Source organism: Euleptes europaea, chromosome 11 (genome assembly GCF_029931775.1).
Source record: "Euleptes europaea isolate rEulEur1 chromosome 11, rEulEur1.hap1, whole genome shotgun sequence".
NCBI classification, from domain to species: Eukaryota; Metazoa; Chordata; class Lepidosauria; order Squamata; family Sphaerodactylidae; genus Euleptes; species Euleptes europaea.
In genome coordinates this window covers 45,212,663-45,238,366 of record NC_079322.1, presented here as the reverse complement: position 1 = coordinate 45,238,366, position 25,704 = coordinate 45,212,663, and the positions used below count along the sequence as shown (strand labels likewise).

General features: G+C 40.9%; 1 protein-coding gene across 4 annotated transcripts in view; it reads right to left on the bottom strand.

The window, feature by feature from the left end:
* SNX13 (sorting nexin 13) overlaps window positions 1-25,704 on the bottom strand; it is an 85,654-nt gene that overhangs the window by 35,832 nt on the left and 24,118 nt on the right. For 3 of the 4 annotated variants that reach the window (XM_056857335.1, XM_056857338.1, XM_056857336.1), the window contains exons 2-6: window positions 10,276-10,376; window positions 9,204-9,306; window positions 6,045-6,134; window positions 3,194-3,315; window positions 96-217 (exon numbers count right to left, since the gene is read on the bottom strand). In XM_056857335.1, the coding sequence (XP_056713313.1) occupies window positions 96-217; window positions 3,194-3,315; window positions 6,045-6,134; window positions 9,204-9,306; window positions 10,276-10,376 (538 nt within the window). Of the gene's footprint in view, window positions 1-95; window positions 218-3,193; window positions 3,316-6,044; window positions 6,135-9,203; window positions 9,307-10,275; window positions 10,377-25,704 lie in introns of those variants that run through there. The other variant, XM_056857337.1, reaches the window with a different exon arrangement.

The following is a 25,704-nucleotide window of genomic DNA, read 5'->3' as shown; positions in this document are numbered from 1 at the left end:
GGCAGCTTAGAAAAGCTATTTAAATCCTCTGTGTAACAATGAACATCTTGATCTTCCTAATGTACTAAATCAAAACATTTAACATTAGGTGTTACCTTTCATTTTATCATCTTTTTCTGTTATCCTCTGCTGAGCTTTTCTGAATATTCTGAGATGGGTGCCAAAATCATCTACAAGTCGAGTAGCAAAATAAGGCAGCCAATCTATTTCTTTTGACCTTTTAAAATAAAAGTTACAAAGATAACTACATTTGCAGTGAACTGGCACAGGATACATACAGATTGTTGAAAAAAAGGAACTGAATTGCTGCAGTCTGTGAACACCAACAGATTCAGTAGCAGAAACTTTCACTTATAATGCTTAAAGCAGCACAAACAATGATCGAAACACTAGGGGGCAACCTTACCCAACTCTTTGCTCAACATCTTTCAAAGAACAAATAAATTGACGGCATTAGGATTTAGAAAGTATTTGGCATAATCATAAATGGAATTGTATGGCATTAATAGTAATAAGCATTCTATTACGCCACACTACTGACTAAAAATAGTATAATTTTATTAAGACTACCCCCGTTGTCCCACAACACTGTAAGCAAGCTTTTAAGTTCCCCACAACTCTTCATCAGAATACATGTTAAGGGCAACGGAAGATAGAAGGGAGGAGACAGTATTTCAGGCCAAGTTTGAGGAACCAAATGTCTACAGTTTTCTAAAATGGCAACCAGGAGATGTTAAAGACTTAGTTGAACTGGATGGTGCAATGTGCAAATCATACTCACAACATTTCAGAGGCTTCTGGGATTTTACAAAAATGCAAAAAATAGAGTCTTGCCCTTTGAAACTATAACTAGCACTAGTTCATCGATATTTGGCTCAGCACTCTTCAGAGTATGCACGTTAGTGAATGGCTGAGAACAGCAGAAAAATGTGGCAGTTGCGGAAATTCTTGTATAAATTATTTTAGATGCACTAGAAAGCCAGTGTGATGATTACATAATGCTTGGGGGACACATATCACCCTATAAGCAGAGTCCCACTAGGAGATTCACCCCCCTTCCCTATAAATAGACTCAGATGGCTAACTGTAGTATAAATAGATCTAACCCTCAACATGGCAAAATCTGTGGATACTAAAATTCAGAAACTGGGGCCATGGACAGACAAGACAGATCTTTCTACAAACATGAGAAAAGCAACCAGGTTTGCAGATAAATCTGAAATCTAAAAAAATGAACAAACAAAAAACCACATTGGGGGTTACCCCCAATAACAGAAGCACCACCTATGGCTTTAAAAAACAAATGCCCTTTCAGTGGCCATTAGGGGAGTTGCTAGGAAACTACTAGCATTGGCCAGCCTTCAAGCCTTGATTTCTGTCAGTAAAAAGCAGGGGGTGAGAGCTTTCCAGGGCTGTTTTGGCCTTTAAGGAAAGATTCATCATGGCCAGGTCTGGCAGCAACCACCATGCAACTTACCCAAGACTGGGTGATTGCTATTGAATAGCAGCAGCAGCTGCCCCACAAAAGCCAATGAGGTGTACTGGTTGGAGTTTTAGAGTAGGATTTGGGAGACCCAAGTTCAAATCCCTAGTCTGCCATGGAAGCTCATTGGGTGACCTTGGGCTAGTTATAAAGTCTCAGCCTAACTTACCCTTCATGGTTGCTGTGAGAATCAAATGGAGGAGTGCAGACTGATGTAAGACCTACTTGCTTTAGGTCACCATTATGGGAAAGAGGTGGGGTAGAAATGAAGTAAAATGGGGAGGCGGATTAGATTGGTTAGTGGGTGGGAAGGAGAGAAGGTTGACAAGAGGAGGGAAACAGGAAATTGTGCATGGATGGGAACCCAGGGCCCAGCCTGTCATGCAATTAGGAGCCTGGTGGCTGGCACTGTGCAATTGGGCCATGGGTTTCCCAGGTAGACTTGCCAGGGAGAGGGAAGGAAAGGTGAAGAAAGAGGAGGCAGATAAAGGGAGGCTGACTGCTGGGTGGAAAGGAGAGAAGAAAAAGGCCATGGGGGCTTTCAAGAAAAGGAAAGAAGAAATTGTGGTGGAAAGGAAAATGAGATGCCCTCCGCTTGTTTCCCCAAATACACAAACATCCTGTTGTCCAGCTTTGCAAATATGAAGACTACAAAATTTTTCTGCTGCTCCCAGCCTTACAGGAACCTGCATGCTCAGACAGAACGTACAATGGCTCTGCTAAACTGGTGATTTTTATATTTTCAAGGAGAGAGATTCCATTTTTTCCCCTTCATTCCAAGAGACTGTAAGATACTTTATTTGCATTCAGCAGCACAATGAAATCTTATTAAGCATGCAACACCCCCTGTAACAAAGCTACAAAGTACAGACTTTGGGAGTCTTCCGACAAGCCCTGAAACATATTTTCTCTCTTTTTACTTCCCCTTTTCGCTTTTTCTTTTCTACTCAACATCCAGCCTGATGAAGAACTCTGAGAAACTGTAAAATTTGTTATTTTATATTTCAGCTAGTTTTAGATTTTGTTTGCATTATGTACAACAATACCTTACCTTGCTATATGTACAGTTCTTTAAAACAATTCAATTAAGAATAAAAGTGTCAACAAGTTTCACTGTTATAAAGAAAGTTGTATTTTACTACTCAAAGAAGTCACAACTGCCCAATCAGAAATCCTATATACTGTTAAGTTTTTGCTTAAACCTAACAGATGTATGAAAGAAGTACTAATTTCATTTTCTAGACTCAATGAAGCAGAAGTGAAAAGCCCAGCCTCCCAAAAATGGAGCACTATGTTTCACAGTAGAAACAGCATAAAATCACAAGTAGCCAGTTTCTATAAGTGATGGTTTCATCCAGGTTTTTTCCACAACCCTACAACAAATTGAAAAGCACACAGTTTTGCTTAAAGGTGGCACTGAAAGAATTGAATAAGATATTGAGAAAGGCTCTCTTTCCATTTGAATTCAAGAGTTATTGAATTTATGAAATATTACTGATAAATATTTCAGAGCTATTTCTCCTCTGTCAAAAAATAACATCACTGATAAGGGCAATAGTAATTCAGAATACATGGATTCTGTCATCAGGCACCTGTGTATTACTTTGTTACATAATCTGCTGTTTTCAATGCACAATTATGGAAAATATAATCCATTGGGATAATTTTAGGGAAAACTTTATGAATGAGATTGACATGGTTCAATCTTACCTAGTAGAAAATTTAATTAGTGCATTTTGAAGAGTCTTCCTGATTTCATGAAGAAAGGATTCATCATCACTTAGTGTATAATACCAATACTGTACATAGTCTCTCAGAGAAAACTGAATAACCTAAAATTAACAACAAATAAAAAATTAATCCCTTATGAAATCATCTAATTCTTTCTAGAGTTTGTAACAAGCACTTCCAAAAAAATCACTTTCTGCCACTGCTTATAAGGATTACAGTAGCAAATTAAAGAAGGTATTAAATGTTATGAAAATATTAACTAATGCGCATAATCTGTGAAAACGTCAAGAGACATACTGATCACTATCCTGAGATTTTTATAGGTGTACTTCTGGCACTCCTTTTGCTGATGGCAGAAATGCATAAACCCGGTCTTTCATTTTCTACAGCAAACAATACATGTAGGTACATGTACAGGTTTAGTTTAGTCAAGGTTCTTAAAATGAACCCTTGGGTAAAGACAAATGTGCAACCATGACCTAGAACTTAGTGCAGTGTATATCAGGTCTACACCATATTGTTTAGAAAAGTGCTTCAGCTAGGGAACTGAATCTGTCACCCTGGAAGCTGTGAAGGCAATGCAGGGGCTAACAGATTTATAAACATAGTGTACTTTCTCACTGCCCCAAACCTACATCAGCCACTGTGTACTGCACTGTATGTATACCTTGAACAGTGTTTCAAAATCTGAACTTTTCATCATTAAGCCCTCTTGACAGCATGAAAAAAGCTGAGGACCTTTCAATTTTTCCAGTGAGAAAATTGGGAAATTTGGGGAGCACTGGAAAAAAAACTTATACTGCAGACATATACTATATTTTCAAGATTTTGTATAAATCTAAATAATTTTGGAAATAATATGCTACGTATTTAATGCATTATTAAAGAGTTGTGTTATCAGCGTTTGGATATTAAGCTAAACTTTATAACATTGTAAACACTATTTTCTGTCCAAATAATATCTTTAATTATTTACTACATAATTTGTTTCTATCTTAAGCTTTTATTTTTCTTTCCAGATGTCAAAAAATAAGGATACATGCACAAAGGTAGCATAGAATGCAGCAATCTGCAACTCTTTCTCAAGTACTGGGTATTCTTGCGATTTTTCTTACCAAGAATTAAGATATGTAAACTTTTAAATTTCATAAATATGCCAAATAGTATAATTTTTATACTATCATGAACAATTCATTTCATATTAAGTCAATAAGAGAAGTTTTGGTGTGATAAGGTATCGCAAATATTTCAATTTTTCCCCTTTCCTTTTTTTGGGGGGAGGAAGGACAGAAAAATTGAAAATTTCTGGAAATATTACATTTCTAGCTTTCCCTGGAGAGCTCAAACTTTAAAAAGGCATCTAAGGAAACGTAGTGCCGCATGGAAACTAACTGTACTGCTTCCTTGTCAATTTCAGAAGAATATGTTCTATTGTACAATTAAAGTACAGGAAAAAGACCAGCAGAACCTGTTTCTGAATCACCTAAGAACACAAAAAACAAAAGTTACAGGTACTAGGCTATAGATCTAAAAAGGTTAATAACTTTCGCCTGTAACAAAGACTTCTGCTAGAAAAGCACAGAATCTTGACTTCACAGAGGGAAAGCTCATTTAGATTAACTCAGTTTCAGACCTTCGGGGAAGATACAAGGTTTAAATATCTTAAATAAATAGGTCTTATCAAGGTTATACTAATATATATGGCCAACAGGAGCATCAAAATTTCCATTTCTTGCATTCTAAGATAAGGGCAATGGGTAAAGAAGAAAAGTATGTCCTATACACTTAATTCAGGAAACACAAGTTCTATTTCTAGGGTTTTGCTTGCTGGTCACATTTGTTTCCGGTTGTTTGCATTCACCATGTCTGTGGCCAAGATCACAAGACAAAGAGTAAACTGTCAACCCTGTTCCATACCAAATGCACAAAAAATCCAAGGGCAAAGGAAAAATAATCTAGAACATCGCCTCATCAGGGAGAATTGCTGATTATAAGCTGAAAATCCAGATGGGGCTTGTAAACTAGGTAGTGATTTGGGAAAATAGGTTGGAGCAGGTACCTATGAAAAATTCCTCCGTTAAGTGCCCTCTCAGCTGCTGATTTTGTTCCTTGCCTCCTCTCCCAGATGTGAGAAAACGTGGAGGTCAGAGGAGCTGACTGACAAAGGTGAAGGAACTCTCTCCAGGCTTGGGGGGTGGGGGAAGCTTTTCCCAAGGTTTTTCTGAAAGGTTTGGAAAGACCTAGACCATGCCTAACAAAGATGAAAGGGTTTTGTGCATCATTAATTTCATATAGGTGGCTAGGAACGGACAAAATTTAAATAAATGCAATAATTACATTGAGAAGTAGGAAGGTATGGGTATACCTAGATATACCAGCTTAAAAATTATTCCCAGAAAGAGACTAAACAGGGCCATCTCAGGGCCACTCTGCTCTTAAGTAATATAAAGCCAGCATGGTGTAGAGATTAAGGTGTCGGACTAGGATCTGGGAAACCCAGGTTCAAATCCCTACTCCGCCACAAAAACTTGCTGAGTGACCTTTCTCAGCCTCCACCCTGGCTAATATTTGGATGGGAGACCTGCAAGAGGCATGATGTGAAGGGAAGCAATGGCAAACCATCTCTGAAAGTCTCTTGCCTTGAAACCCCTACAGGATCACCGTAAATCAGCTGTATAGACTATAAATTGGTTCTACTGTACAATACCTTTTTCTGTTTCAGCAACTATATTACTCTACCACACAATAAACAAATTTGACAATGCTTTAATGTGGAGATCAAAAATATTGTGTATATAATTATTATAAATCAAATAGTTTTAAGACTTACTTGCTGTAGAGGTTCATCAATTATATAGGCACCGGTCAGCCTCCTATCAATTTTAATAGACTTGCTTTCTTGTTTCATTTCATCTATGCACTTTGAGAAAGGTTGGATACTTTTAGTATACAGTTTCCACAGAGAAATAAAATCATTTACAAAAAAATATTTTTACAATAAGAAAGCAATTATGTAACTAGTCCCCAATGCGCCAGCTTCCTTCCTCTCTTAACAGCAGCCCCTTAAACCATATCCTCAGGTTTAAATCCCCCCATTAAAAAGAGCTCCTTGCAATCTGGCACATGAGGGCAGCTCTTAATTGGGGGGAAATTATTGGTTTCACTGAGCTCACAGCACTAGACATGTACTTCCCTGGAAGCTGGCAATACTTGACACAAAAATGTTTTTATATATAAAGACTGAACATTCAAACTTAACTACTCTTATTTAAAGGGGAAAAACTGCTGGGAACTCCACATGTAACTCTGAGAATCATGGCTGGTTGGCCCTTATATAACATGCTTCTAGCAGTTTCCACAAGAGTAGGGTTAGGCAACATTTTTGGACCAAGGACTGGAAACAAATGTAACATCCACCTGTAGTTATTTTATGCTGATGTGCTGGCAAAAAAGAGATTAGGGTTGTACTTGGTCATATTTACTAGGAGAAAGCTGAACCCCAGAAGCACTGCCAATGCCTCAGAGTCTCACTATGGAAACAGGAGGCAATGATGGGCATAAGCCATGCCTGTCCATTTCCCCCACTCTGCTGGAGTGTCAGGAGCATGCCTTGCTTAATCAGACAGGGAACTGGACCTGCATTCTGTGCAAAATGGTCTAGTGTGCTACTATTTGGCACATGTACTATCCATGTACTAGAAGAACATTCTCCTGAACTTTTGTCTTTCTTAGTAGCTTTGGTTTGAACTGAAAAATGGCTTACCCATCTTTCAAGTCTTTGTACCACAAGCATGTCATTTGCCCTCTTTCTGGCAGCATTCTCCAGTTAGATGGGCCCTCCCATCTACCCTTGCCTCCAAGCTAGCAGAAGAAACAGTGAGGGGTGGAAATGACAGATGTAATATCAGTGCATCAGCCAATGATCTGCAAACTCTATGGCCGTGTTGGCGAACACATGGCACGCGTGCCGGATTGGGCACACGCAGGGAGCCGTCGGCATGGGCGGGGTGCTCCTCCGCTTGCAGCAGCCGAAGCCTTTCTGCGTGGCGGCCGTACTGCGCTCCCTTCGGAAAAGGCGCCCTCTCCGACGCCTCCCTCCGGAGGCCGGGCGCAATAGAAGGGGCGGGGGGCCCTCTCCTGGGGGCAGGGCCAGGGGAGCCTGGCCGGGGGCGAGGGGCTAGGCGGCACTCTCCTGGCCAAAGCCTCCTTCTGACAGCGGCGGCCTGGAGCTGGACTTTTGGGAGCCGCCTGAGGGGGACGAGGAGGAGGAAGGCAGCGAGGAGGAGCTGCTGCTGGAGCCTGGAGCCCCGGCGTCGTTGCCTCTGGCCTCGTCGCCCCCGCTGTCATCCCCCCGGGCTGGCCTCGGCGCCGCTGCCACTGGCGGGGGCCTTTGAGGGGGGCCGGCAGGGAAGAGCGCCCAACACACCGCCTTTCTCCCCCCACCTACGTGCGCGCTCGAGTCAGCAGGGCTGAAGGCTTCGTGCCTTGCACTCACGCAGCTGGCTTCTTCCTCTTTCCCCCCCTTCCGCCCCCCAACAGCGGCAAGGAGGCTGGGTCTCCTCCTCCAGGCTCTAGCAACAGCTCCTCACTGCCTTCCTCCTCCTCGTCCCCCTCAGGCGTCTCCCAAAAGACCAGCTGCAGGCCACAGCCGCCGCCATCGTCCTCCTCCTCAGGCGCCTCTCCCCGGCGGTTTTCACCCGCCGTCTCCTCCTCCTCAGGGCGCTCGTGGAGGGCCAGGCGGCCCCTCAACAACCACGCGTCCACCAGAGAAGGGTCTGCCATCTCCGTTCTTTCTTTCTTTCTTTCTTTCTTTCTCTTTCTTTCTTTCTTTCTTTCTTTCTTTCTTTCTTTCTTTCTTTCTTTCTTTCTTTCTTTCTTTCTTTCTTTCTTTCTCCCCCTCCCCTTTCTTCCTTCCTCCCTTTCATCCTTTCTTCCTCAGTTTCTTCCTTCTCTTTCCTTTCCCAGTTCCTTCCTTCCTCTTTCTTTCTCTGTCCCTCCCCCCACTCTTTCTTCCTTCCTTTCATCCTTTCTTCCCCAGTTCCTTCCTTCTCTTTCCTTTCCCAGTTCCTTCCTCTCTTTCTCTCTCTCCGTCCCTCCCCCTTCCTTCCTTCGTTCTCTTTTCTTTCCCAGTTCCTTCCTTTCTCCATCCCTCCCCTCTCCCCTCCTCTACTAGGGTTGCCAACTTCCAGGTGGTGGTTGGAGAACTGACAACCCTAGCATCTCCCCCCACCCACCGCCGCCGGAAGAGCTACACCTGGTATGGCCCCCGAATGATGCTATAAATATGCAAATGGCCCTTTGCAGGAAAAAGGTTCCCCACCCCTGCGGTAGATGCTTTAAGCCGTGTTGGCTTAAATCGCCATGTTTAAATTGCCGTGTTGGCACTTGGTGGTAAATAAGTGGGTTTTGGGTTGCAGTTTGGGCACTCGGTCTCTGAAAGGTTTGCCATCACTGCTCTATGGCATTAACCACAGCGTAATTACCATAGTTTCCAGAGCATTAGCTGATGCCACACCTGGGATTTTGCCCAGTTGTAACATTGATGCATCACATGACATCACATCCAGCCCTTGCCCCAGCGTCCCTTTTGGAGCATAATATTTGTTAGCTTTTCAGTTTAAATACCTCAATGAACGAGATGAGGGAACTTGTAAAAGGGACAGAATATGCAGCAAGAAGGGCCAGTAACTTATTTGCACAGCATATACATAGATAATACAAATGAAAAAAATACAGAAGGAAAAATCCACCACCCTCACTTTATGTATTTTAACTATTCCCATAAATCATTTTCTGACATTATGCGTAAATACTTCGCAATTCTTATTTTCATCATCTCATTTTCATTGCCAGAGAAATAAACTTATTCACAAGAAGCAACAGACAACAGTGGAGTTTATCAAACCTCACAAAGGGACTGTGACAGAGTAGAAACACAACAAATTTCATCCTAAAAAAAATGCCAATACAGTTTGTTCATGTTGCTTACTTTAGTAATGCCAAATGATGTTGGAGGAAGAAAGGAGTGTTCACACTGTTCAAGGTACTTCTCTGAACTGGTTTTTCCAAACAAAAATGTTACCACAAACCCCCTGAAAAGAATTAAATTATCTTTTAAGTTTTAGATTCTGAGATTATCATTTACTAACATTCTAGACAAAATAATTCACCGAAACAGAAAACACAGTTGTCATTTTCACCTTTCCCCAATCCCACTCAATGTTAACTAATTTTCGCTATGCCTCAAAAATGTTTTATAAAACTAAACAAGCATATTTTTATGAAACCAACTCCTGCTTAATGCATTTAAATTAGCTTCATTCTCTCATTGTGAATAGAATAATTATCAAGTTAATCAACCATATCGTCCACAGAAAAATATAACAGTATACGGATGTAGAGAAGTAATTAAATGGAACAGCAGAATTCATAATGTGATACTGGTTTATGAGACACAAAAATATAAGGCCAAAATATGCATGTTCTTAAAGGGATTTTCAGTGCAACCCTAGGTATGTCTACTCAGAACTAAGCCCCATTACATTCTGTGAGGCTTACTTCCAGGTAAAAGTGCACATAATTTCAACCTCAGTCTCAAACCAAGCCTCAACAGAATACATGTTCTACACTACCTTGGTATTTAGAAACAACCTGTCCTTAAATTGAACTCCAAAATTAGATCTAATACATATATGGTTCAGCTGAGTTGTTGCATACAATGACTAATGCTTTATCAGCAAGATCCAGGTACACTGAAGCAATTTCTATAACATGCTCGATAATTTTAAGAAGAGAACAAGCTGTGCGGATGAGTGATGTCAAGCAATTGGCATAAGGTTCCTTAAACAGCGTGATGTCCTTGCACACAGCAAAATTTTGGGCACCTATTTAAATAATCTGTATTGTTCAATGCATCGCCTGACTTTTGAGACTCATAAATTTATGACGTTTAGGTAAATTTGAACTACCAGAAATAACTGCAGTGTATCAGTGTTAGTTTTAATTCAGACAGCTTCTTTACATAATTCAAAAATGTAATAACTAAAACATGATATACTTACCCACTCACAAAGCAGAAGATGTAAAATATAACAAACGGTCCAAACTTTATTAAAAAAAGCACGATGACAAGGCTTCCCCATCCCCATATGGAAAGACTGGTCTGAAATAAAATGAATAGAATTAGTAATTTATACATTTTATGTCTAATCAAAAGTAAAAAGTAATTATCACATTATAAAGATCTGTGGAATGCACCATTTGTGGAGTCCTGTTTAGGATTAAGATAAACATCATTCTTAGAGAATACATTTTCAAACTTTTATCACTGAAATGCTTAAAAAGATAATTTTGTTTTCTAAGAGATAATATGTCATTTTGACAAAAGCTTATCTGGGGCTTTTAAAAAGTTATTTTGCTAGGAGGATTTTTAACTTTTCCTAAACAGTTAAGGAACTAAAAAAAAAAAAAAAAACCTATTTCTCCTGGAAATGAGCTGCAACAGTACTCAGTATTCTAACAAGAGTACCTGTGAATATGAGATTATGATGATGTCACCATAGCCAAGAGGCTATCATTTAACTGCAGCTAAATCAGGTCAGTCACAGTAATGCTCCTGGGTGTGATCCACAAATGATTATGCAATATTACTGAAGGAAGTGTAACAGGCCATTTTTTACCAACTGAGGGGATATACACAGCTTCTTATGATTTTTAGGATCTAGGTTTCTTTAAAACTATAAACCTTTCCCACAGTTGCCAGGTATTCTAAAGTTAGCAGGTGCACATTGGGTTCACTGCCCTGGTGGTGCACAGCGAGATTATTGAGTTCACTGAGGCAGGATCAGTATATAAACAACTAAGAAGATCTATTTATTTACAGGTTGGTTTAAAGGAACAGATCAGCAGCACAGGTCTCCAGGCAGACAAAGGAGAAACCTCGCTGAGGCACATACATTTAAATTAGTTATGGCTTCAAAGAGTAGATGGAACTTTTCTTTAATGCTTTCAGGCACAAACAGGCTTGTACTGACTAGCCACTAGGTTGGATCCTCTCTCACACACAGGATTCCACCCACACCAGCCTGCCCTTTCTCAAGACTCCGACTAAATGGTACAAGGTCTGCTCATTACCAGAGACTGGCCTAACAACTGGGTACTGGATTCTCTCCCAGAAACAGAGCTAAATCACTCTGACACACTTCCAGACATAGCTGCTCTTCCTTCTGTCTGCTCTTTTTTCTGAGCCAGACCCTCCTCAATCCTTTCATACACCAACTAGGGCAGTAAAAATACACCTCCTTGCAGCGCTTTAACAACTAGCTGAGCAGTTTCCTGATCACATGGCTGCAAGCTTCAGTAGTCAGCTCTATAAGAAACTTGTACTATAGCACGAGATTGCTGAGGTTCAGGCCTTGATAAAGAGGAAGTTACTCATCTAGTCTCAAAGCTCAGCAGATATGCTTTTATGCTACCGGGGTGTGTGTGTATAATATGCATGTGGGGGGCAGCTTTCTTATCATTTATTCTCTCTGGCAATTTCTCATAGACCCTCTAACCAAAAAAAACCACAAGTCCATAAATTTTCATGTAGCTTCATTCTATATCATTTTGTTTGTCCTGAACCCATAGCAATGATTTTCTCTGGGTGACCCTGAGCTTTTATCTTAAAAGAAAGCAGAAGAAAGTAACTCAATCCAATTTGTCATATCGCATATAGTTTTATAAACTTCCATCATGTTTTCCCTTGGTCTTTTCCTAAAATAAAAAAGACTAAAACATTTGGGATGCCTTCCCACAAGGGAATTATTTTGGATGACTTTTCTGTACCTTTTCTAGTTCTTTGATAACTTAGAGATAAGTGCCAAGAAATGTACACAGTATTCCTAATGAAGCTGTAACAGTAAAGGGACTGAAAACAAGTGTATGATAAGTACTAACAATCTCTATCAAGGATTTTGCTTTTGCACTGTCACTGCACATTGGGTCAACATTTTCCTAAGCAGAACAGCATAACCTCAAGATTTCTTTTCCTGGACAATATCAACTCGCATCTCATCAGGGTATATGTGACTGAGATTTTTTAAATTTATTTATTGCATATATGTTCTGCTTTACATTTGTTTATATAGAAACTCATTTTCATTCTATTGACTATTCACCCAGTTTGGATACCAGTATGGTGTAGTGGTTAAGAGAGGTAGTTTGAAGTGGTGGACTCTGATCTGGAGAACAGGGTTTGATTCCCCTCTCCTCCACATGAGCGGTGGACGCTAATCTGGTGAACTGGATTTGTTTCCCCACTCCTACACATGAAGCCAGCTGGGTGACCTTGGGCTAGTCACACTCTCTCAGCCCCACCTACCTCACAGGGTGTCTGTTGTGGGAAGGGGAAGGGAAGGTGATTGTATGCCAGTTTGATTCAGCCTTAAGTGGTAGAGAAAGTTAGCATATTAAAACCAACTCTCCTTCTTTTCTTCATGGCCTGCTTCGGTTTATCACCATGAGTAATTTTTAGCAAGAGCGCACCTCTGCAAGACCCCCCACGTACATGTAAAGGCAGCATGGTAAAAATGCCATTTTTTCTTGACTAAAAGGTGCACAAAGTAAATTTCACTAGCAAGTTACCTGGGAGACACGTAAAAGCTTGTATCACCTAGACAGAAGTTGTGAAACCCTGTAAATGATGTTGTTACTTGCTGAGATCACCCCAAAAGACTTTGACCAGTGTTTTAAAGCTATTTTTAAAGAAATCTTTAAACACCCCAGGATAATCTGGATCTACCCCTTCCTGATTTAATTGACAAAAAAAGCTACAGTTGCATGCCCCTTAAGCATTAAGACCCTTATGGCATCACCCCATACTCCTTCCCAGAATCATATTGTTAGAAGTGCTCATGGATACAACCTTGCCATTTGAAGAACGGCTTGGTATAGTGGCCCAAAGTGGCTTGCCAACTCTTACTATTCTGAGACTCAGCCTACCTGGCCATGCTGATCCATGCTTTTGTAAACACACAATGGGCCTACTGTAATGTGCTCTACACTGGGATTCCCTAGAAGATAAGTCAAAAGCTTGAGCTGGTTCAGAATGTGACAGCCCAGTTATTGCTAGGGGCTAGCTGGCTGAACATATCCTATTTACCTGAAAAAAGCTCTACTGGGTACCAGTTTGTTCATAATCCAATTTTAAATGCTGGTTATGACCATTATAGCCATTCACAGCAGATCTATAGGACTCATGCTACAACCCACTCCATTTAAGGTATGTCATTCAGCATCAACTAGTGTCTGTGCCTTCTTCACTCTCACTTCCACTCTGTGAAATGGGTTTCCTGAGCAGATGAAGGGAGCAAAGCCGTTAGACATTTTTAGGAGGAGCTGCAAGGCCATTTTATTTTCCAAAACTTTTAATGTAATATAAACTGCAGGTATAGACTACAGGGAGGATTTTCTATTTTCTTAAATTGTAATCTTTTATTATGAGCCTTGAGTCATGAGCAAATATGGGATTGAAATATTTAAATAAACAAATAAATGGCCAGAATATCCACAACATAGATCAGTCAGATCTGGAATTTAATCCAATTTTCTCTATGTGACTTAGGTCTTCATATGCATTTTTTAAAATGCAGTTCAGTGGTCCAACATTTTTCACAATGAAGATGGCAGAAATACTACATGACTCCCTGACTTCATTCTGTAATCCTTCCCCATCTTTGTCATGTGGGGTTAAAATGCCTTCAGCCGCTTTTCCTCCTTCTGATAAACAATAACTTTTATTTAAATACGTTTCAGTGTTTTTAGCCATATGCACTTGCTGTTCGTTGTTTGTTCATCTTATTGCCAACTTTTCCCCCTAGGGGTGCACTTCCTGTTGTCCACATTTGCATAATATTTCATTCAACTTGTTATCTACAGTTTCAGATCTTCACAACTATATTTTCTTGTGTTACTGGTGTTGATGGGCACCACTTCCATGGATTCCTTCCCCAAACTATCAGCCTAAGTAACCAGTCCATGATATCCATAAGCTTAGCACCAGGCAAGCAAGTCACTGTGAAATCAAAACACCCACCAACTTCTCTGTGTTTAATCTCCCAATCCCTGGATTCCATTACTAGGTCAATACTGCTGAAAATAAGGGATTATTTCCTTCTTCCTCAGTATGACACCTTCCTTCCCCAAAACTCTCAATTTGTACAACAGCAGTGAGCTGTCAGCATGGCAATGGGAACGCTCTGGCAAGTCTTTTTATATATCATCTCAGCATCCCCAGGTCAATTAACTTTATTCCAAATTAATGAAGCTGTTCTCCAACAGCCAAAACGTCATCGTACTAAAAACACATCCATAATTTAAACACAAAATATACAATCATATGTGACACTGAGTGCACAACATAAGGTCACACAAATGGGAGACGATTTTGATTGTTTTTAATCTGCTCTCTGGACAGAGGCTTGAAGAATAAAGCAATGTTATCAACAGTAGTCAAACAAATCAATAAAAGGAAAAATGCCACCAATCATCATAGAAAAAGAACAGTTCAACTGAGGATACTAAGGTCAGGTTTGCTAAAACTCAATGGACCTCTGGAAATGATTCCAGAACCTTGGTGCAGCTACTATCAATACATTCCTTGAAAAAAATCCCACTCTTCTTTCAAGGACCTCAAGATGATGTATGTTTCTTCTTCTTACCTCCCTCTTATCCTCATAACAATTCCTTGAGGATGGTTAGGCAGAATGTACGTGACTGGCCTGAGGCCACCCAGCAAACCTCATGGCTGAGTGTGGAGTTGAATCTAGAGCTCCCTCCTCCAATACTCCCACCACTATATCCCGCTGGCTCTGAGAAGAAAAGAAATGGCAGATCCCTATTCCTGTGTCACTGACTGCCATACTCCAGATGGTAAGGCTTTAAAGATGACTGAAGAGCATGAGCAAATTCATACAGGAAGAGATAACAGATTAACTTTGCTGGCCTTCCCATCCTGTTGCTGGCATACATACAGCTCCAGCAGAAACTCTCTAACTATGTACCGGTGACTACTTCACCCCATCTCACTTCCTGTTGCAGCCAATTATGGTAAGAGGTCCTAATTTTTTTTTTAAGGGTTATGTAGCTAGGTTGCATTTCCAAGGCTATTCAGTCCAGCTAGGCTTGGGTGTAATGAAGTGCTCAAGAATAAAACTAGAAGTCATTAAAGAAGATAAAAGCATTCTACAGTCATTTGTAAAAAGTCAATTGTAAATACTCAGATATTAATTTCTGGTAGCTGTTAGGAGCAAAATTACATATCTAAAGGAGAAAATTATAGTGTTCATTGTTTTCTCAAGTCACTGTTTTAGGAAATAAGAAGGGCAAATCATTTTGTAGCAAAGTAGTTAGAATTCAAAGGTTGATCTCACCCACAGCTACAAGCAGAGAGCTTGCTGTTTTATTCTGATTAAACAGTAGAAGACAAAATAGACAAAGTAACAACTTAACCACTTTCCATCTTCTCCTTAGCTCAGGTGGGATTTTAAGAAGTTTATCATAGTCTGATCAGCAAAAGCAAGTATTATGCCTTAATAACATACCTTGCTCTTTTTTTGTAAATCATCACAGAATTAGGAGAACTGTAGTTCTGTCCTTGCTGGATGAAAGCCCCTATATAATCACCATTATATTTTTGATCAAATCAGGTGAATCACCACATTCCAGTGTTCCACATACACATTTGCAACACAGAAGCCTCCAGCCTACATAACCTCTCTCTGGCTTTCTCTCACTCCAACTCCTGCCTATACTTACTACTTTCAGTGGAACCACCTTTAGGACCAGCAGGGATTAGGGATGCCTACAGTTTATCGGACCCAGCTTCATACCGGGGTGTGTGTGTGTCATTCACCGTGCCCATCTGAAAATAAAAAAATACTTCTGAAAATGAAGAAGACAGCTGTATATACTCTCCCCTTCTTTCAAACACAATTTTGGAGGGGGTGGGGAAGGAGCAAAAGCTGAAGTCTTTTGTCTTCTGTTGATGCATCATATAAGCATCTCCAGCCCAGGACTAAGTTTCTGAATGGGCTACTAGTGGGTACAAACCTCCACTCAGAAAAGGAGAAAATCATATTCTTGCTGTCTGACTCCAATGAGTATATTTCTCATAGAACATCATTATTTGCTCTGGCAGCAAGGAAAATCAGAGCTAAGGTAGTTAGCTCTAGAGCAGAATCCCACAAATGATGTTGTTTTTGGTGCTTCATATCCATGTTAACCCTACTAGATTTTATTTTCTTGTACATGTTTTTTTTAAATATTGTATTACTTTTTGGATGATGTTTTGTGAAGGCCTATGGCCACATACAAATAAATTTCTCTCTCACATATAAGCATCTCCAGGTTACTTACACTGCTATGGGTTAGAAGGGTCTGTGTTTTCATTCCTTACTTTAAAATAATCATAGATCTGCCAGGACCATTTGCGAAGAAATACCTATAATACCCCTTATCCCCAACAAACATTAATCCTTAGGGGTGAAATGTATATGAGTGACAGATGACATATTTTCAGAAAAGACAGGAAAAAGTCAGAGATAGCAATAGACTGTAATGGAATACTGATTGAACCAATGACATTACATGGTAAGCATTAACACTACTCCCATCACACTAGACTGCTTCAAGTCAGCAAGAAATTCTGCTTATTTATAATCTAAGCGGCCTTGTCTTATCATAGCACCTCTTTGCCAGGTTCTGACCAAAAATGCTAGATCAACTTAGAGGAAGAACCACTTCTACAAAGAAGTAGAAGAACAAACACCACTGCTGAAACCTCTGCACAAACTTATCCAGACAATCTCCACTTTCATCCAACATTCAGCGAAACAGTTGCATGTTATTAAGTGATCAAAGATTCCAGAGCTCTGGCTTCCACTGATACAGAAACATCATCAAGCATTGCTCCCAATGCCTGAAAACTTGCTTGGTACTATACAAGAGTGAGTCAGAGCAAGCAGTTTTCTCTGCAAGACAGAACACTCACAACTAAGTGAGGAGGAGCCTACTGTAGAGGACACCAAAAATAGAGCAAGTGCTATAAATATAATTTCTTGCAAAGCACATGGAAAAGCCAAAGAAGCTTAATTATGCTAGCAAGGAAGTAAAATAGGCTGCCAGTATAAACACAAGGATTGCAAAGGGAAATTATTTTCCTGTAAAATTCAAAAGCCTAATGGAAGAGAGAGAGAAACATAAACCACATAAGATTATATAGGGTTCCTTCTTCCCTAACACCAAGGCTTTCAGGAAGGGAAATTGCAGATTCCTCTATTTTACAGTGAATCTTGGAAACTGAAGAGAATCAATAGCCAGAGCAGCTATTGCTGCTTTGAAAACAGTATAAATGGACTTGGAAGCTGTACTCCCCACCAAGATTCTACTTTTGTTGTCTCCTGCAATTGTACAATAAAGAATTCAACAGTTGTGGAAATTAATTTTGTGTCTTCAACAGTAGGATCCATCCCAATAGCTCAAATTGCTGCCACTGAAATTAACTCAATAAATCTTAAGTGCTTAATCTTAGAATATACTTCTTTTAAAAGTATGCTAACTACTACATAAGGCTCCCCTTTGCTCTAGTAGCAAATAAACTCTTAAACATGTTTCATGTGCTTGCTTTAATGTTTATATTCTTTGTTAATTGCAGCATTCTCTTGCACCACTATTTCCTTTCTCTGAATCCTCCCGATAACTTACGTAACAGAATGACGTCAATGTGACCCATTTTCACTGGCCTTTAAACTTTACCATTTATAAAAAATGATAAAAAGCCAATAGTATGTTCACCTTTGTTTACATACTTAAAGGTAATGACATAAACAAGTAGTTATCACAACACTCTTAATAGTCTTGGCTACAATTCTTAAAGTTAAGACAAATTTATTTTAAATTAACCTTGGACTAGTTTATGGCATTACTGTGGGAACAATCCTCTTGCTCCATAGATATAATTCCATGTGCAGAATATTCCAACAGAACCTTGTCCCTCCTGCTTCCAAGACTGCGCACAGGAAGATTGCACACAGTGTGATATATGTACATCAATGGGAACTAGTTTACCCATTGTTTACCCCCACCTAGCCTCTTCTCTTTGCCTACAAATGAAAAGAAACAATCTGAAATTCAAAGGATAGCATATCTGCACACCATTATGTAGTGCCCAAATTTCCCCCAACTGCAAGTGCCTGTAAGGCCATGTAGTGTTGACATGTAAGACTGCACATGGCAAGCAGATGTAAAGGATCTAAGTGACAGCCAGGTGATTGGTGGTGTCACATGACAGCTCAATGACTGAGCAGAAAAACTGGCTTGTACTGGACTGAGCTAGATGGTCCTGGAGACAAGGCAGCCAACAGTTGATTGGCTGGGAGACTATGCCAGATATGTATATAAGTGTATCATATATGTATTGGGGTGTGGGTTGTGAGAAGTAGATGCTTTGCGTAGCATTTTGTCACTGTATAATAAAATAGCACTTTTATACTACGTGCTGACTCTGCTGTATTCACTCGCTGCTGTGGTGTCTGATACTTCTTCCAAACACCAATAGGGCTATGGGCCCAGAACGACTGAGCTAGGTGCTGGAGGTTCTGAACAGAGGTTTATCTGTGGAACAAGTGCCGTGGACTGCAGTGGGAGCGAGTGAATGTCTGAGGTGAATTCAGACGGAGCAGAGGAAAAGGCAAGCCTATCTGCTGGCAGTGAATTGTCGGGAGCAGAGGAGGAGGCGAGCCTATCTGCTGGCAGTGAGTTGTCGGGGGCGGAGGAGGAGAGTGATACAGAGCTTGAGGTGCCGGGTGCTGACGACATGGCACAGGCGGCTACAGCGTTGCTTGTGGACAAGCTCACCTCCACCAACTATGAGGTCTGGGCGTTGCGAATGCAGCACTATCTCAAGAGAGAGGCGTTGTGGAATTATGTAGCTGACCCCCCAGACCCAGAAACAGCTCAAGACGTAATTAAAGATGAGAAGGCACTAGCGACCATAGTGCTGAGCGTGGCAGACGACCAGCTTGTTTATATTACGGGAGCTTTGAAGGCGAAAACAGCTTGGAATTCCCTTAAACAAGTTTATGTGCAAAAGACAGCTGGCTCTTTGATGGCTATCACCCGAAGGATGTATCGGACGGTTTTGAAAAGTGGAGCGCCAGTGAGATTGCACATGAACTCTTTAGCAGAGTGCTTCCAAATGCTGGAACAGAGGGGGAAAGCTGTGTTGGAGGAAGACAAGGTCTTCATACTATTAAGCTCTCTGTCAGAGGATTACAATATGTTAATCACTTCTTTGGAGTCTCTGGACACAGGCCAGCTGACGTGGGAGTATACGGCTGGACGTTTGTTGGATTATGAGCAGAGATTGATTGCGTCGGCATCTGGGAAGCCTGCCCGGTCCGAGGGAGGAAAAGATAACAGAGAAAAGTTTGCAGAGAAAAAGCACCTGTCGTTGGATTTACAACATGTGGCTTTAAAAGTTAAAAGATGCTTTTTGTGTGGTCAGAAAGGGCATTTAAAACGCGACTGCCCTGACGTCAAGAAAAAGAGTCGAGGGGAGCAGTCATCAGCAGGCGCAGCCAGAAGCCAGACAGCGTCATTGGTGAGGACAGAGACTAATGACTCTACTGGCAAGTGGATCCTAGACTCTGGAGCTTCTCAAACAATTTGTCAGAGTAAGGAGCTATTACAGGAAGCACACAATTCAAGCCTGAAGCATGTAAGCCTGGCTGATGGAAGCAACGCAGATGTGGTGTGTGAGGGAAGTGTGAGGTTCCCTGCACTGGACTATGTCTTTAAAAAGGTGCTTTGTGTGCCAACTATTGAAACAAATTTGCTAAGTGTCTGTGCATTAGATAATGCAGGGTTTACTGTAACTTTTGCTGAAAAATCATGCCAGATAGCAAAGAATGGAGAGGTGCTTCTGAGAGGAAAGCTATGTCATAATGTATATGTGGTGGAGAATGTTCATGTGAAGGCTAAGACAGTACTTAATCAAAGCTTGCATGACAACTGCATTCATTTATTGCATAGACGTCTAGCTCATTCTGGATATGAGGCAATAAATAAAACACTATCTCTACTGGGTAAAGAGAAAGTGAAGAAGTATGAAAGGTTTCTAGACTGTGAGGTCTGTAAGTGTGTCAAATCTAAAGCCTACCCAGTGGCTAGACACAGTGAAAGAAGGTCTGAAAGAGCTCTAAAGCTATGTCATAGCGATGTCATAGGTCCTTTTAGAGAGAGCCATTCAGGGAACCGGTACGCATTAATTTTAACAGATGACCACAGCAGATTCACCTGGGTGTTTCCCATCAAAAAGAAATCAGATGTGTTTGAGACCTTCAAGTACTGGGCTAGAAGAGTACAGAAGCAGCTTGGTCAAGAGCTAAGTGCTTTACAGACAGACTTTGGGGCGAGTACATGTCCAATGCATTTGCCAAGTGGTTGCAGCAGCAAGGTGTGCAACACAGGGTGGCTAATGTTTCAACCCCTCAGGAAAATGGTATTGCAGAAAGGCATGGTGGGATGTTGCAAACAAAAATGTATGCCATGCTGCGAGATGCAGAACTGCCTATGACTTTCTGGGCAGAGGCTTTAAAGGCAGCTTGTTATATTTCTAATCGGATCTGGACCAGATCCATAGATGATATCCCATACAGGGCACTGTATAAAAAGGACCCGAGTCTGAGCTATCTCAGAGTGTTTGGGGTGAAAGCCTGGGTAAATGTGCCTTTAAACCAGAGAAGGAAAGGAGGAGCTAGAGCCAAAAAGCTCACTTTCCTAGGGTATCAAACAGGCATGAAAGCCTACAGGTTTGCCAATGAACACAATTGTCTGAGTTACAGCCGATTTCTGTGAAAATAGTAATTGGGATAAGATCCATGGATCAGGTGTCTCAGCAGATACTTCCTTTGTCTGACAGCTCTCATGATGAGAATGAGGTGAAACTGGAGGGATCTCCTAGTAGGGCCTCATCAGAGAGTGAACAAGGTGGAAGGTCTGTGCCTAGAGTGTCAAGCAGGAGTAACAAGGGAGTTCCTCCTGTAAGATATGGTTTTGAAACAAATGATGTTAACCATGTGTATGTGAAGGAGCCACAAAGTTACCAGGAGGTGTTGTTGTTAGAAGGGAAAGAAAAGGAGGGTTGGCTTGAAGCCATGAAGTCAGAGTATGACTCTCTCCAGGATAATAAGGTATTTTCCCTGACTCACCTGCCTGATCAAAGGAAAGCAATTGGGTGCAGATGGCTATACAAAGTCAAATATCTGCCTAATGGGAAAATCCTTAGGAAGGCCAGGTTAGTGGCCAAGGGTTATTCTCAGAGGGAGGGACAGGATTTTGACGAGGTGTTTGCCCTGACTGTAAAATCAGAGTCTTTAAAAGCTGCACTGTGCAAGGCTGCAAGGGACAGTATGCAGGTGCATCATTTTGATTTTACTACTGCCTACCTGAATGCAAATCTGAGTGAGGAATTGTATATGGAACATTGTATATGGGTTTGCAAGCAAAGATGAGCTGGGAGTGCTGAGACTGCATAAGGCCATCTATGGTTTAAAACAAAGTGCTCGGGCATGGTCACAATGTCTTAGCAAGGCCTTAATTAAACTAAGTTTCAAGCAAGGTGTGGCAGATCCTTGTATGTTCACTAAATGCGTGGGTGACACGGAATGTGTGCTCGTGGTTTATGTAGATGACCTTTGTCTGATGTTCCACACAGAGGAACAATTGCAGTGGTTCAAACAGGCTGCTGGGAGTGTGTTCAAAATGAAGCATTTAAGGAATATTCAAAACTATCTGGGGGTTGAAATAACCAGAGACTCAGAGGAGTGTTTTGAATTAAACCAAACCAATAAAATTGAGCAACTTCTAAAGAAATTTGGAATGGCAGAAGCCAAGTGCACCGATACCCCCATGACAACAGGATATGCCAGGGAGGTGGATGACAAAGAGTTCCACAACAAAGTGTTGTATCAGTCCCTGGTGAGGTCATTGCTATACTTGTCTTGTTGGACTAGATCTGATATTTGTATGGCTGTACATTTATTGTGTCAAAGGTGTGCTTGTCCTTATGAAAAAGACTGGATAGCAGCAAAGAGAGTGCTGCGGTATCTAAAGGGCACTTCTTCAGCTAAATTAAAACTCAAAGCTGATGAGGAGGAGCCAGTCACTGTTTACAGTGATGCTAGTTGGGGAGACAGGGAAGACGGGAAATCCACTACAGGGTATGCGGTGTATCTGCATGGGGCCCTCATCATGTGCAAGTCTTTGAAACAAACTCACGTCTCCACAAGTACGTGTGAAGCTGAATACTCAGCCATTAGTGACTGTGAGATACAGTTGGAGTGGCTACAACAACTAGTTAAAGATTTAAACCTGCAATGGAGTCTGCCTGTAAGGGTATTTTGTGATAATACAGCAGCGCAGCAGTTGGCAGGAGACCTAGGCATCAGAACTAGGAGTAAACATATCAATATAAGATACAACAATGTCAGGGAAGCGGTGAACAATGGGTTTATAAAACTGGAACATTGTGCTTCAAGTGACAACATTGCTGATGTTTTTACTAAATGTTTACCAGTGGAGAAATTTGTGAAATTTCGGGATTCATTGGGGCTTGCAATGTCAGTCTAGGAGGAGTGTTGACATGTAAGACTGCACATGGCAAGCAGATGTAAAGGATCTAAGTGACAGCCAGGTGATTGGTGGTGTCACATGACAGCTCAATGACTGAGCAGAAAAACTGGCTTGTACTGGACTGAGCTAGATGGTCCTGGAGACAAGGCAGCCAACAGTTGATTGGCTGGGAGACTATGCCAGATATGTATATAAGTGTATCATATATGTATTGGGGTGTGGGTTGTGAGAAGTAGATGCTTTGCGTAGCATTTTGTCACTGTATAATAAAATAGCACTTTTATACTACGTGCTGACTCTGCTGTATTCACTCGCTGCTGTGGTGTCTGATACTTCTTCCAAACACGAACATGTAGGTGTATCAGAGACCCATTGATAGTAAAATTCTAACCTAGAACTAATCACAAGGTAGATAATCAGCAACCAATTTATTCTACAAAGATGTTTTTAAAGTCCCCATCTTGTTTGTAGACGAATACATTTCTACCCTGAATTCAAAAGAAAAAAAATAGAAGGACAGTTAAAAAGATCATTACTTCTGTAGAATTAAGTATAGCATAGCTTATCCTTTAGGCTGACTACAGACAATTTGTAGATACAGCATCAACATAAGCGCTAAACATGATAGTAAAGGAATTTATTCTCTGGCCCAAGGGCCAGAATGACATAAATTTTGAATGAAGTCATAACTGCAATGATAGTAAAATGCTTAAGAGGAAAAGGCACTCCACTTGGGGCTACAAAAAATAATTCATTTTAAGAAGTCTCTCTGTCAGTACAAGGACAGCAAACTGCAGATAAGTTAATTGTTCACAAGCACTCCTGTCCCACGTATGGCTTTCACAAGCACCCAGTGCTTAAGGCTTGGTTATGCAAATACTTCTGTGTAGCCAAGACCAATCAAAGGATCATCTCACACCCTGGCAGGAATGTGACATCTAGGTGGGGACAGAGACTTGGGGATGTTCGACTGTATCTTCCTGGAGACCAGACAGGAAAGATTTGACTCAGAGGGGAGTAGGCAGAGCAGATAAATTCCTTTTGCATGGAGGGAATACAGTCCATTTTGGCTGATTCCATCTAGAGGAAGGAGTTCTCTCACCTGGTCTCCATCTTGATGGCCACCATTGCCACATGGAGGAGACAAAGGGCAGGCAGCCAAGACAAAAAAACTCCAAGGTAATTGGAAGCCTGCCTTAAAGCAAAACCAGCTAGGGTATGCATAGGGCTGAAGGATAGAGGACTGCACATTTGCACCCTTTTTTTTTTGCATTCCTTGCTCGATCTGTTGTTATACTGAGTATGTGCACAGAGTTTTCTTTTAAATAAATCCTTTCTATTTAAAAATGATAAACGCTGATAGTTGCTCTCTGAACCTCCACCGATTGAACAATCTACCTAAAAGGGAACCAGGGAAGGGAGGTAGTTGGTTCCCAGATCACTATTTCCCCAGGAGTATGCAAGTGTTATAGGATGTCCCCGTGGCAATCAGTCATTGGGTAGCAGGCGATGCAGGAGCAAAGTAGAACCTTTAAATGTTAATGCAGAAGAAGTGCTAGGAGTACTGGGCCTTCTCAGTGGATAATACCCTAATTAACCAGCTGGTGGCAACAGAAATGTCAGACAGAGGGAGTAAACTCTGAGTCAAAAGGACTCAGGGGAGTGGCACAGTGTGATAGGCACAGACTTGGGACAACAGCTGAGCACCCAGATACATCGAAGGGTCAAAATGGAACAGGGCTCTCAGTCCACTTTACCATACAGAACAAGCCCAGAATAAAATATATTTCCCCTCAGGAACAAATTTTCTATGTTCTGCTGTTGAGAGAAACAAACACCTTGGTTCTGAAACTGATTTTTAACTTCTACAAGTTAGTTAGAGCAAGTAACCAATGTTGTCTTAAACTTGCATACGTGGAACACAAACTTATACTAGATACTATGGTAACAGCCTTGACACAGAATCTGCCTTCCAACTGAACATTTTATCAGCGAAATTTTCCATCTTATTTTCTCTGCAACTCAAACATTTTTGTAAGATGCTTTAAAGTCATTCATATGGTGGCAAACATTAAACATTTCATTATTTTAAAGGATCAGTAGGAAAGACAACACACTGGGGAAGACAATATGCAGTAGTACAAAGAGTGCTAGACTCGATCCAGGAAAATTTCAGGGATGCTCAGTTGTACATTAAAGGCTGGTCATGTACAAAACAACTTGCCATACACCATAAAGCTAGCCTGTGAAACCATAACAATTAATTACTTATCTATTTTTGCAACTATGTCTTGGTTTTAATTACTGATTAATTTCAAATGCTACAATTATAAATGACTTGTTTTATTTAATATACAACTTCTTCCTCAACATAGCAATTATCTGTTTTTTTTAAAATTGTCCTTATTCAGATCAAATATAATTTTCAAATAAAAGCGAGATTGCTTAATTGCGTTTCTAGGCTCAATTCAATGTACTGGATCGCACCTACAAAGCCCTTCGTGGCCTAGGACCCACATACCTGTGGGACCGCCTCTCCTATTATGCTCAGCCACAGCAGCTTTGGTCATCTGAGCAAAATCTTCTGAAGGTTGGTAAGACTGGCAACTGCCTGCTTGTGCGTATTCTGTGTGGTGGCTCCCACCTTGTGGTAGAGCCTGCCTGAGGAAGCCAGGAAGATTCTCACAGTACTATCATTCCACAAAATGTGCAAAACAGAAATGTAATGTAATGAAATTAGAATTATAGTGGGACAGAAGAGGCCACAGAAGGGCACCTTCAAATGGGAGGGGACAATGCATTGCCGGATACCTTTG